Source organism: Seriola lalandi, unplaced genomic scaffold (genome assembly GCF_002814215.2).
Source record: "Seriola lalandi dorsalis isolate HSWRI2012SDOR001 ecotype SW California unplaced genomic scaffold, Sedor1 jcf7180002054934, whole genome shotgun sequence".
NCBI lineage: Eukaryota > Metazoa > Chordata > Actinopteri > Carangiformes > Carangidae > Seriola > Seriola lalandi.
This window is the reverse complement of record NW_019525486.1, coordinates 366,428-384,416: the sequence shown is the minus strand read 5'-3', so window position 1 is coordinate 384,416 and position 17,989 is coordinate 366,428. Positions and strand designations below refer to the sequence as shown.

Sequence of the window (17,989 nt, the reverse complement as noted above, 5' to 3'; positions counted from 1 at the left end):
CCTTGACACCGCAGCACAAATGTGAGCTCATTTTCTGAAAAAGGCCAAAGCCAATAAGGCTCTGAAAGCAATCTTAACATCCAAATGTGCCAGGAATAAAAATAACTGCAGACAAATGGGAGTCCAATTGGAGGCATGCTTTAGCTCTTAGCTCAAAGTTTGCAGCGTTCTTCAAAAACGTGGTTATCGGAAGAACCCATCTAATGGAGTCAAGGTTGAAATAGCAAACTCAAAGTGTCTGAAAAATAAATAGGGTCAACTTCTGCCCCTCCAGTTTCATATTAAGCTTGGCTGCCAAGTCTTTGCAGTAAGCTCCTGCCTTCAGAGAAGAATCGACACATTTACGGTTTACGTCAGCGGATGAATTCTTTCCATTTTTTCAGGTACACATATTAAAACACACTCAACTGCTGAGACTATTAATCCGAATCCACCTAAATGTGCCATGTAATTTCAGTGCCGTTCCACCGTTTTTCCAGCTCAGCCTTTGTTCACTTTTGTTCCACAGACTAATCTGCTGCAGTGTGGCAGAATATATTAAACATGTCATTTCTTTCCCAGATGCAGTGAAAATGATAGCACCAATGCCACAAGCTCCTCAGAGTGAAACCCCGCAGGTTCTGGCACATCAGCCGAACAATGAGTGACTGTAAAGGCCTGATGTGATGTATGAGAACCATAGAGTTCCTTTGTCATCTAAGTGGTGTAATTTTTACAGCATAAATCTCGAGCTGACTGTCATTTTAGCGGATTTGAGAGACTTGTTTTGTAATTATTTCACACAGGCAGTGAGCAGCACATGCCTGCAGGACTTTGATTTTTCCATCTTGTGATATCAAGCGTTGTTGTCGCTGTCATGGAAATCACACTTGTTGCATGAGCAAATGTTTTAAAACAAACTGTGCTTTGACCTCTTCAGTCGATGAGAATAAATGATGAGAATAAGTACATAAAGGTGGTATTTATTTCTCTGCCAGAAACTGGTACTGAGCATCAATTTATGATCAGTTGTAGTAACAGTAAAAACTGTGGGATCAATGAAACAACGAAACAGACTTGCTGAGTGTTTCATGTGTTGCCATATTTAATTCATTAAGTCCCTACAATGAAATAAGAACAGATTTAAGTTTCAGTTTCTGTCTCAAACTTGTTCCCCTTTTAAACTATCTTATTTTAAGTATCTTATTTCCATCCATACATTTAGCTAGCTAATGCTAAGAAAGGGGTAAATGCTTATTCATGTGTCGAGTGCGATGAGAGGTAGAAAAAGAGAGATGATGCCCGAGCTGAGCTAACTTTATATAAACCAGGATTTGCAGCCACGAATAGCCGTGTTTGCACATTTGGTGCAACATGACAAAGGACAAAACGTCTCACATGAGTCTTCAGTCCTGTCTTCAGAATGTGCCTTTCCTTCCTTCTGTGCACTAATGTCTAAAGCAGGGATGCACCGAGCTGATACTGACCTGGTTAAGTAGACTGGGTATCAGCCAGACGTGACAAACCCATCAGTCATCAAGTCATTACAAAACTGTGTGTTTCCACTATCAGTTACATTCAGGCCAGGCTGCAGACTCAGGTTTTCAGCAGTCCCTAAACTCTTACATACTTTACATAAAAATGATTCCAGTGAGTTCCACACAGTGAGGTTTGCAGACATTAGTCGTGGATCAGCAACAGCAGACACCCAGAGCTGAGGTATCAGGAGAGAAAAAGTCAAGACGGTGCATCTCTAGTCTGAAGTAATGGAAAGAAAACACTCTACTCTAATTAACTGGTTGGTGCAGGTGTCCTGAGCTTATGATTACCACAAGAGGGAATTATTGTTGTGAATTGTGTCATTACTCGTCAGCTCCTAATACAAAATCGTCAGCGTACGGTATCGACATACAGCGACATGCTGCAGTCTACTCTCTGTGCAGCTGTTTATACTGGATGTAATATTGTGTGTGACAGCACGACTGTGTAAACTGTGTATGTGTTGCCTGGAGAAAAGTTTTTCACTGAATGAAAAATCCACTGGAGGCATTTTAATGCATACAACAATGGTTGAAATAATTTTTTCAACCATAAATTTATTGTGAAGGAAGAACATTTGTGTTACCTTTTTAGTTATAGTGACTAACTTGTTGCTATGGCAACATTTTTTGTTGCCACAGCAACAGGAGCTAAGAAACTTAAGCCACAAACTTAACGACACATTTGTTGAACGTCCTGCTGCTCAAACACACTGCACACACAGCACCATGTCGTCATTATGTGTCAAGGTCACAATACCAAGGACGTTCATCATTCACACTAACACACAGGAGGATCTCCCTCATGTGTGTTTTAGGTAAACTAAAGGACGGGTCCTACCCTCTGATAGGCTTGATAGATGACGTCGTATGTGAATCCCTGAGGCATCTCGCTGGCTCTGTATCTGGCTCGCTCCAGAGAGTGGTCCAGGTATCCCTCTGATGTGGTGGCGATCACTGTGGAGACAAGCGGTCGGATGGCTCCCGCTGCCTGGGTGGAGAAAGGAGGATTCAGCTTTTAGTATTTATCCTGAATACAATCATAGAGTTTATACAGAATCTTTGAGAGATAGCATAAATTATGACTAAACGAGCTCTGTAAAGGGTGAATTAGTCTCAGAGCTACAAAATCAAACGCCACGGTTCTCAAAGTTTGGTGTGGTGGTGTAATGATACAATCAGCTCAATATTTATACGTTTTTTTTCCTTATCTATTTCTCTTTAGGCTTATTGTATGTACGTAAGTTTTACCTGTTTTACTTGTTTCTAATAGTTTTTCTTACAAAATTTAGTGACACATCCAAAAAAAAAAAAGTATAACATAAGAACATAAATGAGCTAATTTTTAATTGGTATTTAGTGGTGGAAAACGTTCAAAGAAAGAAATGGATGTAAACTGACACAGATCCACACTGGGCAGTGCAAAATGAAAATGAAGCTGCATCAAATTGATTTGAAAATAAATCAATTTTTAACCTCCTAGGACCTGGCACCTCACATTTTAGGTTCTCTAGACCACAATACTAACTTTTTCTCAACAAGGGCCTGGTGACCACATATGAGGATATTATACTGCCACTCAGTAATCGAAATTTAAAACTAATGTCCTCATATGTGGACATCATTTTTCTCAGGTCCCAATCAGCCTAAAAAGCAAAGAGAAATTAAAAATGCACGCCATGCAAGAGTTCGGGTCTTAGGAGGTTAACCAAGAGTTTTCAGTTTGATCATGAACTGTACGACCACGTAAATGAAAAGTTCAGAGAGGAAAGGAAAAGTTTATACAGTGATGTTACACCATTAATGACAACTCCTCTCACTAGATGCAAAATCTGCAGTGTTTTTTTTAGCTTTAATATGATCAAGACTAATAATCATGAATAATAACTCATGAATTATGAATGAAGACCAGGAAATGCTGTAGAAAGCCTTAGAAAATGCTAGTAAGTCGATCTTGAGATGTTCAGCCATCACTGCACATTTCAGAGAGAACGTTTACTCGGTGGTACTTGTCGTCAGCAGCCAGCTGGAGCTCGCACCGCTCGCACTTCCTCCCTTGGAAATTGAAAATAATCAGCATTTGTGAGATAATATTTTCAGGTTCTCTCTATAGCGTGATTAAAGACAGATTCCAGCGGTAGGAAGCCAGTGAGCGTGTGCGGGAGAAAATCCTCACGAGTGAAAGGAAATCAAACATGTGTTCTGCGTGTTACACATGCTGTTAAAATCAAAATTAATCTCCTGCTCCTCAGCGCAGACAGGCTTTCTGTCATGAGCGGGTGATACGGGCGAAATAATGAAGACCAGACCGCCTGCTGTGAAAGTTCATCACAAAACCTCTCACACACACACACACACACACACACACACACACAGACATAAACGTTGGTCCTGTATCGGGGGTTTCTTGCCTTTTTTCACAACCTGTGTGACCTGCATTCAACAAAGCCTTTCCTCAGCTGCTGAACCTCACACATGAATCATGATGAAACTAATCTGTGAGGTTCTTCACCAGAGCAGTCGCGGCTTTGACCCTGTGTTTTCCATCCATCACTGGTGAAATAAACACTGCCCACCGGGAGCGATGTACGTGTCAATCTGATAAACACTTTATGAGAAGATGGAGAGGCCGATCGGAGGGGACTATTTGTCGTCTTTGGTCTGAGCCCGACTCTGGAAAACTTGACTTTGTCATATTTTTACTGCTTGCTTTGTTTATGTTCACACTGCACAGTGAAAAATCCCCCGTGCGCACAAACAAAAGTCACATGTTTTCCCACCAGGTGAAAGCTTTGATTGCAGGTCCGAGAACTGCAGTTCAGCATGATGGATTTGTTTATACTCGGAGCTGTAATTGACCTTCTCTGGTTTTCAGCTAAAAGCACAAGAAGCAATGAAGTATGAGCTACAGCTGAGATTAAATTAGATGTACTGCGCTCTCCAAGCATGAGGAAATACTGGCATTTTCAGCTTGTTTCCTCTATTTGTAGAGGGATTACAATCTTTCTGAACTGCTCCTGGAAATAGACACATCCTGCCTTCATAAGCTACTGGAAAAATTGACAATACATCCACAATTCATATTCACAAATGGGAGCTTTGGAGATAATCTTGATTCTTTCAATTTTCAAACATTTTGCCGAGCTTTCAGGGCTTCGTCACGGCAGAGTCACCGTTTGCCAACAAGTAATTGAATGTTTTAAGTGAGCAAAGACTAATTTCTTCGAATTTCTGACAGAATCCATCTCCTGTCTGCTTTATTTTGTTTTTAAAGAAATTTATTTTTATCTTTATCCTCTTAATATCTGAAGCATTTTCACTACAGCCACAGTTAAACAACACAGTCACAACCTCACAAGTAGGAAATCACAACTTCATTGTGTGTTTTAGGACTGCGACTAATGACTGTTTTCATTATCGATTGATCTGATGATTATTTATGTCTCAAAGGAACAGAAAGAGTAACAAATTCCCATTCGCCCAGGATTTGTTGCAATTTTTTGTCTTATATTGGGCTGCAAAAAAAGATTATTTTCAATTAATCTGACAATTATTTTCTTGATTTAATTGTTTTGTCTATAACATCAGAACATGAGTCCAAGACGCATTATTCAAAAGTCTTGTTTTGTTTGAACAACAGCCCAAAGATTTTCACTTTACTATTATATAAGATGAGAGCTGCAACCATCAGTTGATTTGTCAACCGACAGGAATTGCTATTTTTACTTAATAACTTACTGTCTTAATAACAGTGAATTGAATATTTTGAGGTTTTAAACTGTTGATTGGACAAAACGAGACATCTGAAGACGTCACCATGGAGAAAAAAATCGGCAGATCAATCAATAATGAATATAATTGTTGCTTGCAGCCCTATATAAGACAAATTACTGCAGCAAATCCTCACAATTGAGAAGCTGGAATCAGGGAATGCTGTGGATTTTTTGCTTGAAAAATTACTCAATTGATTAGTCAACTATCAAAACAGGTGCTGAATAATTTTCTGTCAACTTGACTAATAAATCAGTATCAATATGAAGGCAGAAGCACAGTTCAAATATGCAGCGTGTTGGAGAGATGTCAGCTTTCACTTTTATACTAACCCCTTGTTCCTTAGCAGCCATGGCGATCTTGTACAGAAAGTCCTCCTCGACAAAGGGCCGCACAGCATCATGGATGATGACCACCTTCGGCTTGTCGGCCGGTAGCCTCTCCTGCTCCTCCCCCTGCCCGCCCAGAGCCAGGACCCCGTTGCAGATTGACCTGTGTCTAGTCGAGCCGCCTGGCACCACCCGAACCTTCCTGTGCTGGAAGCGCTGGATGATGTCCGTCATCAGGTCCATGTTTTCTTTGGCAACAACAACCACGATGCTCTGGATCCATGACACCCTGCAAGAGCACAGCAGCCGCTTAGTGTTGTCCGGTTTATAAAGTGAGGATTAAGACAGAACATGAAAGGTGGACACTGAATTTAGGCTGCAAATAATCAACCAATTTTTTTTTTTTACTTGTCAAAACAGCGATATAAAGAGACAACGAAAGCAGAAAATAATCACTTTTGAGAGGCTAAATGTTACATCAAGTAAAAGTTTGACATTTCAGGAAATTTGCTTTCTTGCTGAAAATTAGACAAGAAGAACGATACCATACTCTCATGTCAGTATGTAAAATATGAAGCTAGAGACAGTGATCCGTAAGCTTAGCTTAGCACAAAGCTTGGAAACAGCTAGTTCTGTACAAACGCAACATCTGCCTACCAGCACCTCTAAAATATCTAACACATTATACTTCTTCTTCGTCTTTTAAATCTCCATAAAATAATATATAAAAATGACAAGCTGTGGTTTAGCCAGCTTTTCCGCCTTGTTTCCAGTCTTTATGCTAAGCTAAGCTAACGGCTGCTGACTGAAGCTTCGTATTTAGCATTTTACTGATGTCAGGACTGACACATAAAATTGCTCCATTAACAAGAAAACCCATCTGCACAAATGTCAGTAACACATATATTCTCTAGAATCAGAGATCACATCAGGGTCTTTGGTCCAACTCATTTCTAATGACCTTTGACCCTCCTCCTCTGGGTCATCTTCCTCTGTAATCGCGGGGGCCACACAGGCAGCATCTAATCCTGCTCTGTAGTCCCAGGATGTTGCTGCATTTGTTTCCTGACAGCACGTAAACACTGACAATAAGCTGGGAGGAGACACTTCTGATTATAAACACCGGTTGTTATTGTATTGTTATAATGAAGGTCAGGCAGTGATCACATCAGACTGTAAACATCCACCTTCTCATCACAGATATGGAGCCTCAAGTCAGCAGAAAATATGAGGGTCTGTCTGCCAGTGGTGGAAGGAACACTCAGATCATACGTTGAGAGCAAAATGTGATGAATAAAAGCTAAAGTGTGTGAGTAAACCTAATTTCTACTAAGAGGTACATAATAGTAAACAGATATTAGTAAGTATTAAATAATCAGTTCACCCATATTACATATACATATATATATATATATATATATATATATATATATATACATACATACATACATACATATTACTACTATCTCCACCTCAAGACAATGGAGGGGAATGAAATGTCTTTTTTTTTCAAATTATCAAAAATTATAACAGCTGTCTTTCCATGTTTTGAGGTGTATTAAGAGTTTACACTTGATGATCCACAGAACAGGTTGGACAGTTTTCACTGGACCTATTTTCCAAAGAAGAAAGTCCCTCCATGTTTACTCCATGTGCTGTGAATTAAGGCGACCCACCCTGCATCTGAGGAGATGTTGCTGTTGAATATTGAGTCACAGGATTAATCACCACATATAAACATGTCTGCACGGTTTGACAAATAAATCTCAACTTTCAACTGCATCTCACTTGCCTTATCAGTGAGATCCACTCAGTGGAGGGAGTTTGCTCTGTTGTCATGGAGATTATGACAACTGTTCCATCTCCATGACAACTGGAGATTGTACAGATGAAGGGTTGGATGAATGATGATTTTAAAAGTTTAAGTAAAAGTACAGTTAAGTGTATGTATAAGCAGCAAAATGTACTTAAATGTAAAAGTTTTTCGGTAGTAACATCTGATTCAATTTGACAATAATAGATTTTTAATATTACACTATACTGTTGTAGCTGCTGGTTTTGGAGCTAGTTTTACAGTTTGACCCTTTAATCTCTAACAATGTTTCAAGTTTATCATTGTCTGTAAAATTTTATTTATTTTGTCTACATTGTGTTTTGTTCAGTGGACAAAGTGACAACTAACTCCAGCTGTGAGATAATTGTGGCATAAAAAGTAGAATACTAGCCTATGAAAAGTAGTAGAGTAGAAGTAAATAACAGAAAATTAAAATAAAAGTACCTCAAAACTGTTCTTCAGTACAATATTTAAGTAAATGTACTTTCCACCAGTGATGAAAACACTCATAACAGTGGATGAGCAGCCTGCACTGAAACACTGACCGTTAGAGGTTGGAGGTCTCCCGCTGTCACTCCACCTGTACCTGTATGTAATCACAAACAGTCGTTATCACTTCTTAATTATCTTGCTTTAATCTGTTCTTACCTCTCAAAAGACTGGATAGTGTAGCTTATGAGCGGTCTTCCCAGAAACGAGCAGAACTGCTTTGGTGTTTGTAGTCCGGTTCTCTCTCCGGTGCCGCCGGCAGGTAGAACTACAGACACCGGGAAGTCCACGCTGCGTTCCCACGGCTGGTGGTAGCTCTGCCCGCCTTCGCCGGCTGGGAAAATCCCGGGATGAGCGGGCCTGTCCGGATCACAGTTATCGCCCTCCATATTCATATGATTTACCTCTATCAGTTCATGGAGGGGGGTGTGGAGGTGTGGGGGGGAAAGCCAGATAATTCCAACATATCTGTCCAGCCCCAGCTAATGGGCGGGGTGGAATAACACCGGTAACGTGGATGGAGATTTGGGAAACACCGCCGTCGAGTTAGAGTTAAACGCATTACTTCCGGTCGGTATTTTCAAAATAAAAACTCCCAAGCAAGTGGCAAACTGCCGTGACGTCACCCAATTGGTTTGTGAACTGCCGTTTTGAGGCCTCAAGTTTGACTTAATGGACGTCGTCATCTTGGTTTGTTGGACGAAGACTGATGGTGAATAACGGCTCCTGCACCTTACCGCCATCACTAATGGACGGCAGCAACAGCTTACAGTCAACCTGTCAGACTGTTGCACTATCCTCCCTGAGCTATTAAGTATTATCTTTACATTTCTACTATAATTTCTACTTGTTAATAAATAAGATTTATCCACGTCTTTATTATGCAAGCTTGTCTTGTGACGTGAAGTTCACCTGTACCTTCATTCATTCATTTAATTTGTCAGTTACATTTGATTGTAAATTGCACAAATTATTTAATACATCCATTTATTATTCTTTTGTACACCTCTCTAGTGGTGTAAATTGTTGAAATTAATGCAGTTTCAATGTGAAATAAAGTTTTTTATGAAGCTTTGCTTTGTTGAACTTGATTCAGTGTTTTTAATGGCTCCTTTTATTCTCCTTTGTAAATGAAACTAAGCGATACTAGACTCGCTACGGAGCAATATGTGAGGCTACATGGGAAAGTGGTCTCAGACTTTTCGACACCACTGTATATAAACTAACACTATACTGAGAGGTGTTCCAAATATTTTTTCCATCCCATTTATAGGAATTAGATTTGACAAAATATTAAGAACACTTTTCAGTATATGCCAGTACACTTAAACATTACCGCAATTACAATTACAGCTGCCACAATGACCATAAAAATAAACCAACACTTCTCAAACAGATTCAGTAAATACTGAACATTATAATCCTCATGAAGGAGGATTTATTACAGGCCTGTTCCATTATTTTCATCCAGGTTCACCTAACACATAAATATGAATTAAAACGAAAAATCAAGGACACTTACAAATGCTAAAACAAATCAGCACTTTATTTAAAGTTTACCCAATATACAGCAAAGCTTAATAAAATGCATTCCTTTGAACAGAATGGTGATGGGGTCAATGGGACAGAAATAAGTGACTGCAGATTGCCTTAAAAGGTTCACTGTGTAACTGGTGCTAGATGTCCTGAACTGTTCGTCTCATCTTGTAATACCACTTTGTTCCTCAAGAGGCGAGAGTGAGTCACTGTAGCTTTATAAACTTATCATATAACTTACTAACAGAACTTGAGGTTCAGGTGAAACTGATGATCTCTCTCCAGGGCTCCTCATCCTATGACAGTAAGTCATGTGATGACCTTAGTTTTCTCAACCGATGCCCATCCATCCACTGTACCACAGCACATGTGAGCCGCAAGAATAGAAGAAAGCACACATTACAAATTAATCCTTACATACAGTAACAGCATTGTGCCCAATGGAAACTATTTACAACATTTTTACCAGAGAAACAGTCAATGTCCAGCCTTTGCACTGCGCTCATTTTAACTTTCCATCTTGGCGTTGAAGAGTTTTTAAAACTTTTTAAGGCCATTGTGAATACAATTTAAAGACTATACCTAAAAGAAAAGAAAAAGAACTGTGCAATAAAAGTTTTTGTCATCTTTGAATATATATATACTTTTTCATAGCGGAACATTAAGGTAGAGACAAGTTTCCCTCAGGAGCTGGTGGAGACCAAACATAGAGCTGAAAGAGAGGGCACACTGGACTGAGATCATCATGAGACATCAGGTGACACAAACACCACTCCAAATGCAACAAATATAATAAATAATGTCAATTAAAATTTATAAATAAAGATAGAAAAAGTTGTCCTCCTGCCTTCATCTCTTCCCTCCACAGTCTTTCCACCAACAGTCACACAGTGTGACACACCTGCAATGTGAGTGAGGTCAGTGCCAATCCTTCTGGGTTGCACACTTGCTGCAGATGTATGATGTTGGCTGCAGGAGGGGTTTTTCCTCCTCTTCCTGTAGGCTCTGGTCCTGGGTACACGTAGTCCAGGCAGTGTAACTGATAACTTTATGACATGTAAGCATGAAGGTAGAGGAGGTGGCTGAACAGAAGAGGGGAGTGGTGCTGGAGCGAGGGGAGGACCAACAGCACTGGATGAGGGGCCATGCTGTTCATCGTCTGGAGGAAGAGGAAGTACTTGGCACTGCCTTGAAGAAAAAGTTTTTGGATCAAAAATGAATCACAAGCTATGAGACACACGCATGTACCTGTGATGAACTGGTTAAGGTGGAAACTGGAAGGCTGACCCCACCCCTTTGTCAGTCTACCAGTCTCTGTGTACAGCTGCACACCTGTTGGGTCCTGAATGCAGCTGATGGCACCTCTGTGTCTCCATATGTGCTGGATACAGACAGAATCCAGCAAAGAGACGTCCAGGGTGACGTGGAGATCCTGGATGAGGGGGACCGTCTCCTCTGCCCCATGTGTCCTCCTCCAACAGTGGAGCCTCCACTCCTCCCAGGAGATCCTCTGGATCACCTTGGCAACAGTCAGGACAGGTATCCTGCACTTCCCTTCCAGCCAGGACCGCTATGCCTCAATGAGACAGCAGGTACCTCCAAAGGTCCACCTTGAAGATGCGGCGTCATCCTGGAAAGCAAACATACTGACATTGGTAACCCAGGCAGCCTTTTCAGAAGCAGCACCAGCGATCTTCTTTGTCACCTGGAGGGAGAGAGAGAGACAGAAAGGTTTCAAATGTTAATGTATGTGTGTGAATTTAGTACACACACAGCAGTGGTGTGAGAGCAGCTGTAAGAACATAAACTCTGCCTGAATTACACCATCCTAGAGAAACTCCCTGGTGGGAAGCACCTGTTGGGAAAGAATACTAGAGATGGCTGTTGGACAGATCAATCATTTAGACATACAGTGCATTTAGAAAGTTCTCACTTTTTTACAGTCATATAAATCATTAAATTCATTCATCAATAAACAATGCCAGCCAGCTAGCTGTTAATGCTAGCAAGCCAGACCCCCCCTAGTAACCGCTAAAATGTCTGTCGACAACGTCAATATCACCACCTGAAATGTTTGTTGGTACGGTTTGTCAATCGTTGCACTGATTATACTTTTAGCTAAAGAGCTAACATCAATGCTACTCACCAAGCTAACAGGAAAGTTGCGAGCTCGGCATCAAACCGCATCTCTTTACCCTCAGGAGCTTCTCCAGCGGTGGGAAGCCACATCGAGATTTACTCGTGTTGCTTCTTTTCTTTGCCGTTGAACGTGGTTTCTTATCGGGAGCGGTCCTTCGGGATACAGATGAATATCGTCTTTTAGGAGGTTCAGCCATTCCTGTGTTTCTTCCGCTTGCCGGAAGTTGTTCTTCTTCGTGGGACTGAGGGCAGACTTGACACGCCGCTGACTCACACAGCGTCTAGCGTCACAAAGTGGTATTACAACACAGGACAGGTCGGGCTGGCTAGTGCGCATGCTCATTTCAGTAGATAACTCTGAAATACAACAGATGGAGATCTTGATCATGACATCGTCACTGTGGCTGCTTCACATACTGTTGATAGTGATAATTCATTTTTGGAACATTTTAAACTAAAGTTCTGGCCACATCTTATATTGCACCTTTACAGCAAAACCACCAAAGCTGACATTTAAAAGTAAAGCTACATGTTCTTTGCTCACATTGCAAACCAACTTACAGTTTTTAACACTTAGTTAAAACAAAGACATTGAGCTTAACTTGACTGATATTGACACATTTGATGCATACACAACATTTTATTTGCTTTTACAGTATATAAATCTATGCTTGGATTAGAAAAATACAATCATGCTTTCCATTATACCTACATTCAATTTGTGACATACAAATGTTTGTATTTGCTCATTTTGCATTCAGGCCAGTAGATGTTGCACTATTCACATGAAGCATCAAGATATAAACCCTTTGTGGAACCACTTTGCTGGGAAAGTGAAACCTCTGACGCTGTGGGACTCACATCCAGTACCAGGCAGTTGATTTCTGCAAGCAAAGAAGATACAACAGCCTGCAAAATTTTACTCACCTAGTATTTCACTTACTGACTGTGAACTGCTCACAGAGCCAGGTTTTAGTACATTGCAGACATGTTGGTTTCTAGTGTGTGTATATAAGGCCATGGGGCTGTCTTCCCAGTCACCGTCTTTATGTTATGACCCAGCTAGGGGAAAAGGGAAACAACAGAAAACCAGTTGTTATTGGTAGATCAAATTTACTGATTTAATTTATTACATAACCAGGAGGGCAAATAATTAAACAAAAATCCAAACAAGGCAAGAGGATAACTGAAGTAGGGGAACAGGAGCCAACAAAGAGCCTAACTATGTGATTCTAACCAACCCAAAAACACAAGAAGCAGCACCCCTGTTCCTAATGTGTCCAACAGTCTTTCTCTAAGGGCGTGAGGCACAATCAGAATTTTAAACCTAGCCCAGTCCCAAACAATCACTACCAGCATCTCAAACCGAATCACAAATTAAACACATGTTCACACAAGTGGTACAGAGGCGAGCTGCCTATCATGTCAGCTGCCACTAACGATGTGAGGGCTGGGCTCTTAAACTCTCTTCCTCTGATGCTTGAACGGCTGCAGCTGTGGTAAGGATTGTCAGGATCATTTCCGCACCAATAGGAGAAACCGGCCGTGGAGTCGGAGGCTCCTCCTCTCTGCTCCGACCAATCCCGTCATGGAGTCCGCGCAGCCTGATTAGCATACAGACAAAACACACTTTAAAATCCAGGTGACTGCGCTGCGCTCAGTTTAACATATTTTTATATCACGAAAAAAGTTGAACAAGAAAGAGCAGAACTGATGACACAGTTACGGAAGATTGCGCCAGTAGAGGATGACATTAAAAGTACTAGAAAATTCCTGGATAACTTTTGAATGTTCCTGCTGCTTGGTGCGTGTATTTCACTCCTCACATTTCAATCTGCACAAAGGACGTTACCTTCAGTTTCATTCATGTCGCAGAGACTCATCCTGACACTGACCTCAGTCACTGCAGGTGTCCCTCAAAAAGCCATTTGAACATGTTTGTATTAAACAACTTGACATTTGTATCTAAAATATCACCATTAAATGTTGCTTTATCAAACCTTTATTATTGTCAGGACTATATGTGTGTCCCTATTTATATCAGATATTCTTTTTAATAAAAACATACTTTCTTGTAAAAATGTAATGATTCGTGTGTGTTCCTCATTTTGATTTACCACCCCGTCACACTAACATGTGAAAACACAACATGCAAATAAACCAAAATTTCAGTCATTTAAAAAAGATCCCTAACAAGTGTTGAGGTCTGCATGAACATTAAACACTGAACGCAAATAAACACAAGAATTATTATCAAAAATAATCAAGTGGTTCTCAAACATAAGCTGTCCTACTGTATGTGTATATATAAGGATTGTATGAGGGAACAGCTTAAGGAGTGAATGAGTGGCCAAGTGAACTGAAGGAAGAGTATGGCTAAGACACTAACAGTGTGTGTGAGTGTGTGAACTGACTTATGTAGAGTCTCACTCAAAGTCCTTGATTTCTTTAGTAGACTGGCGACACAGGGGTTGACTGATGACATCTTTTTCTGAGTTTCCAAGGCTTTGACCCGTCCAGCCTTGGTACCTCTCTCAGGATTTATCCCGATGAATGGCCTGAAAAACAAGAGTGTGTATTCAGGGTTGGTGAGGAAATAAGAGAGTGTACTTTCATGGTGCAGATTAAGTAATAGTTTGTTTCGCCTTGATTAATGTCATAAAAGCTTCCTTAACATGCTCCATGTTTTAGGCAGCTTGTATGTAACCTGTGAGACGAAACTCAACAAACACACGGTCAACATGATTAAAGCTGCTGTGAGCACACAGTACTATCGAAGGATGTAAGAAATCTAACCTTTGAAATAAGTCCAGTGTGCATGCAGCGTCATCTGAAGAAGAAGAACTGAAGACTGAAGCTGTAGTGAGTAGAAAAGACTGCAGGGAGCGCGGTCAGCTGGCTGGGTGCCCTCACAAATGACGTGCCCCTCAATGCTGATCATGTAGTGGTGAATGAAGCTTACTGGTGTTTCACCGTAAATTTGACAAAAAAAAAAACAGCATTGACATTGTCACACTGCAAAAGATATGTACCATGAGAAATGGTTCACAGATGAGTCCTGTTGTTTGATATATACATTATAAGGTGTTGTGATTTTGAGCTGAACCGTGTTGAACAGCCACATTATGTCTTGCTTTGTTCATTGTAATAATACTGGACGTAACAAATGACAGTTTAGCTAGCTGGCTAATATTAGCAAACCCAGATTAGCAGATGCTAACACAAAGTAAAGTTTAAGATGAAACTCACCCTGTAGTTTGGAGGATCAGGGTCAGAGTCCAGCTCCTCTCTCTGTCACACGGTGAAACGGGTGATAGAAAGTTAGCACTCCAGTGTTACCAATGTTTTCATTTAACAACAGACGGATTTTTCTCCAGTTTAGCAACTGTACAGCTATACCTCGAAGTTGCTAACGTTAGCTGACGAAGCTCAGACTCTGATCACAAATGACTTTAAACTTAATTCGAGTCCAATGCTCTTTTACATTCACTCTGAATACGGTTTATTTTAGCAAAAATAATCCTAAACATAAAGATAAGTCAGGAGGCATTCTACTAGATAATCAATACAGCTTGATTGGAAATGTGATATATTTTGCCTATGCTAACAAGTACTGCAAAAAGGTACTCACCTATTTATTTGAAGGATGAAGATGGGTGTTTTCCCAAAATGCATTGCGAAAAAATACTTTAAATTACAGTTTTCTTTCCTCTGAGCAATAATGCTGTAAAATACCGTTATAAACAATTTCACCGAGAATAATTTGCAGTGATATACTACATTTAAAGATAACAGGATTATACTGTTGAAATTTTCCCGTAGATTTACAGCAGTTTGTTAGTGTATCGAAGGCAATATTATTTTAAGGTTAGGTGGTACACGGGATAATGTTTGAAGCTTTTGAAAAATATTTAAGTGCAATGTTTGCCTCTGAAATGAAGTAAGAGAAAATTAGTTAGTCTGTAATAATTTTAATACTCAAGTAAAGAACCACTTCCTTGAAATTTAGATAGAAAATATAATATCTATATGCTTTTTCTGATGCTAAGAAAATCCATTGCAATATAAACTCTTTTTTTTGTGAACAAATTATTTCATTTCCGGTCAAAGTCCAAACACTTGACGCATCGTTAAAAAAAAAAAAAAAAGCATCGGCAGCTGCAAGTCGCTACAAGTCAATATTCTCGCGTGACTTTAGATTCTCTCACGCTGCGAAAAGTTGCCGCAAATCTCGCGGGATTCTGTTTTTGGAATAGAAAAAACAACGCAGTAAAAAACATGCCAAAAGTATTCTTAATGCTTACTTTTTGGTAGTGTAGAATTCATGATACAGACATTATGGCATTATTGTGTCATATATATATTTTTTTTTTTTTACAAATAACTTAAATGTAAAGGGACATTTTATTTCCTCAATAACTCCCTTTGTAAACATTCTAGTTGCGTTTGTGATCAAGTCTTAAATAACAACGTTGGCCTGATTTAAGCTTTAATGTGAATCCTCCTGCAGATCAAACACTGTCATACCTGGTAAAGTCTCCACTGACAACAACGTGTGATAAAAAGATGTTTATTTCATATAAAGTTATTACAAGAATGAATGATGAAGAAGCTTTTCCAGACTTCACCCACAAACTTACACCACTCAACCAGAACGTATCATGTTATATGTTGCCACAGAAAATATATTACATCATAGCTACATCATAAATCTTACATGGTAAAATTTTATACACATGGCCATACTTCAAAAGGCAAGTAAGAATTTGATATATGTACAAGTATTTACACAAGATTGTTTTTTTGAGATGTTTTGTGTTGTTTACTGGTGTTGGTGCCAAAAACAGGCAAATCTCCATCTGTGTATAAAATGAATATAGTTATGAACACATGCACATGGCTACAATGGGACAATGTGTGTTGTCTCGGGGCTCCAGAAAGCTCTGCAGGCTGTACACCCCAGGTCTGTTCACATTATCTTTAACCTCGTGGATTAAAATGTCGAGAGAAGTCCTCAGCATGCCCTTTGGAGTTCTCCATCATAGTGAGGAACCAGCTTCACATAAATCAAGTCCCAGTCACATTGAGAGATAATCCACAACCTCAAGCTCTGGATGTTGTGTCTCAATATCACTGAGACCAAACTCCTGCAGGCTGATGTGGATTCAGAGTGAGTCCGTAAGTCTGGTGGCTCTCAGGGTTCAGTCTCGTGCCAGTTCTCACTCAGCCGGCTCTTCCCCAGCCTCCTCTTGCTCTTGGCCTTGTGTTTGTGCAGCAGCTGCGGCGGCGACACGGCCGGCTCCTCGAACTTGTTGCCCGACTCGTTGTGCTGCCTCGAGTACCTCTTGCACTTGCAGGAGGTGACCACGGTGATCTTGTACGTTCTCGTGCTGCCGTCCTGGCACTGCAGCTGGATGCGCTGGGTGCGGGTCTTGTCGTTAACGCACCTCCAGTCCTGATTGCTGCTCCGGCGACCCCAGAACTTCCTGCCATAGGCGCCGCCGATCCAGTTTTGAAGCATCTGAGCTGGGAGACACTCACCGGCACACACCAGCTCCTTGATGGGGTTGATGCTGGTGCAATGGCCATCAGAGATGTACTTAGTGGACCTCAGCTCTCTGCATCCAATTTGGCCTCGTTCTGTGGAAAAACACAATGAGAATTAATTAGAGATCCCTGCAACTAACGATTATTATCATTATCAATTAATCTGCAGATTTCTTGATTATACCCTTTTCTCTCTGTCAGTATAAAGTGCCTTTTTTTCTCTGACCAAGTCCAAAACCCCAAAATAATTCAGTTTACTATCATGCATGACAAAGAAAAGCTGCAGATTGAGAAGCTTAAACAAGCTAACGTTTGGTATTTTTGCTTCAAAAAGTTTCCAATCAATTTTTTTCTGCCCATTAATCGACTGATTGTTGCAGCTGTAACATTTCCTCAGAGATTTGATTCAGAATTTCCTCTTAAGCACCAAATGAGACAATACAATTGCATATAACAGTAATGCTGTGTCATTATTTCATCATTATATTGAAAGATAATACACGATAATAGTGGATTACTGTCCAGCCCTTTACCCTGCAGCCTGTGGCGAGTCACAGGGAAGGAGCACAATAACATGTTGACCTTTCTACTTCAAAAAAGTTGAGGAATTATGTCGTGAAAAAGAAAAACTTTCTTTATGTCAGGGATTTAACAGGAGGATTATTTCTGTGCAAGATCTAAAACTGCCATTATTATTCTGCTGCAGGCTACAAACACTGCCCCCCCCCACCACCACCCCTCATCCCACCACTGTAACCCAAGCTCAGGTCCATTCATACAGCTGCATACACCTCAGTGACAATACCCCCCCCCCCCCCCCCCCCCCC

General features: G+C 40.4%; 2 protein-coding genes and 1 long non-coding RNA gene across 3 annotated transcripts in view; all 3 read right to left on the bottom strand.

Annotated features, from left to right (window-relative positions):
• The window catches only part of crppa (CDP-L-ribitol pyrophosphorylase A), a 48,128-nt gene extending 39,629 nt beyond the window's left edge, over positions 1-8,499 (bottom strand). Inside the window, exons 1-3 of the mRNA XM_023393384.2 lie at positions 8,100-8,499; positions 5,621-5,906; positions 2,359-2,508 (exon numbers count right to left, since the gene is read on the bottom strand). Of these exons, the coding sequence (XP_023249152.1) occupies positions 2,359-2,508; positions 5,621-5,906; positions 8,100-8,335 (672 nt within the window). The 5' untranslated portion in view covers positions 8,336-8,499. The remainder of the gene's footprint in view (positions 1-2,358; positions 2,509-5,620; positions 5,907-8,099) is intronic.
• Positions 8,500-9,505: 1,006 nt separating this feature from the next.
• Positions 9,506-11,799, bottom strand: LOC147817592 (uncharacterized). Its single transcript, XR_015436244.1, has 3 exons — positions 11,623-11,799; positions 10,725-11,181; positions 9,506-10,635 (listed from the first exon to the last, which is right to left on the bottom strand). It is a non-coding gene; the product is annotated as an uncharacterized LOC147817592 (long non-coding RNA).
• Positions 11,800-16,169: 4,370 nt separating this feature from the next.
• sostdc1a (sclerostin domain containing 1a) overlaps positions 16,170-17,989 on the bottom strand; it is a 3,258-nt gene continuing 1,438 nt past the window's right edge. The window contains exon 2 of the mRNA XM_023393399.2: positions 16,170-17,255. Coding sequence (XP_023249167.1) covers positions 16,810-17,255 — 446 coding nt within the window. The 3' untranslated portion in view covers positions 16,170-16,809. The remainder of the gene's footprint in view (positions 17,256-17,989) is intronic.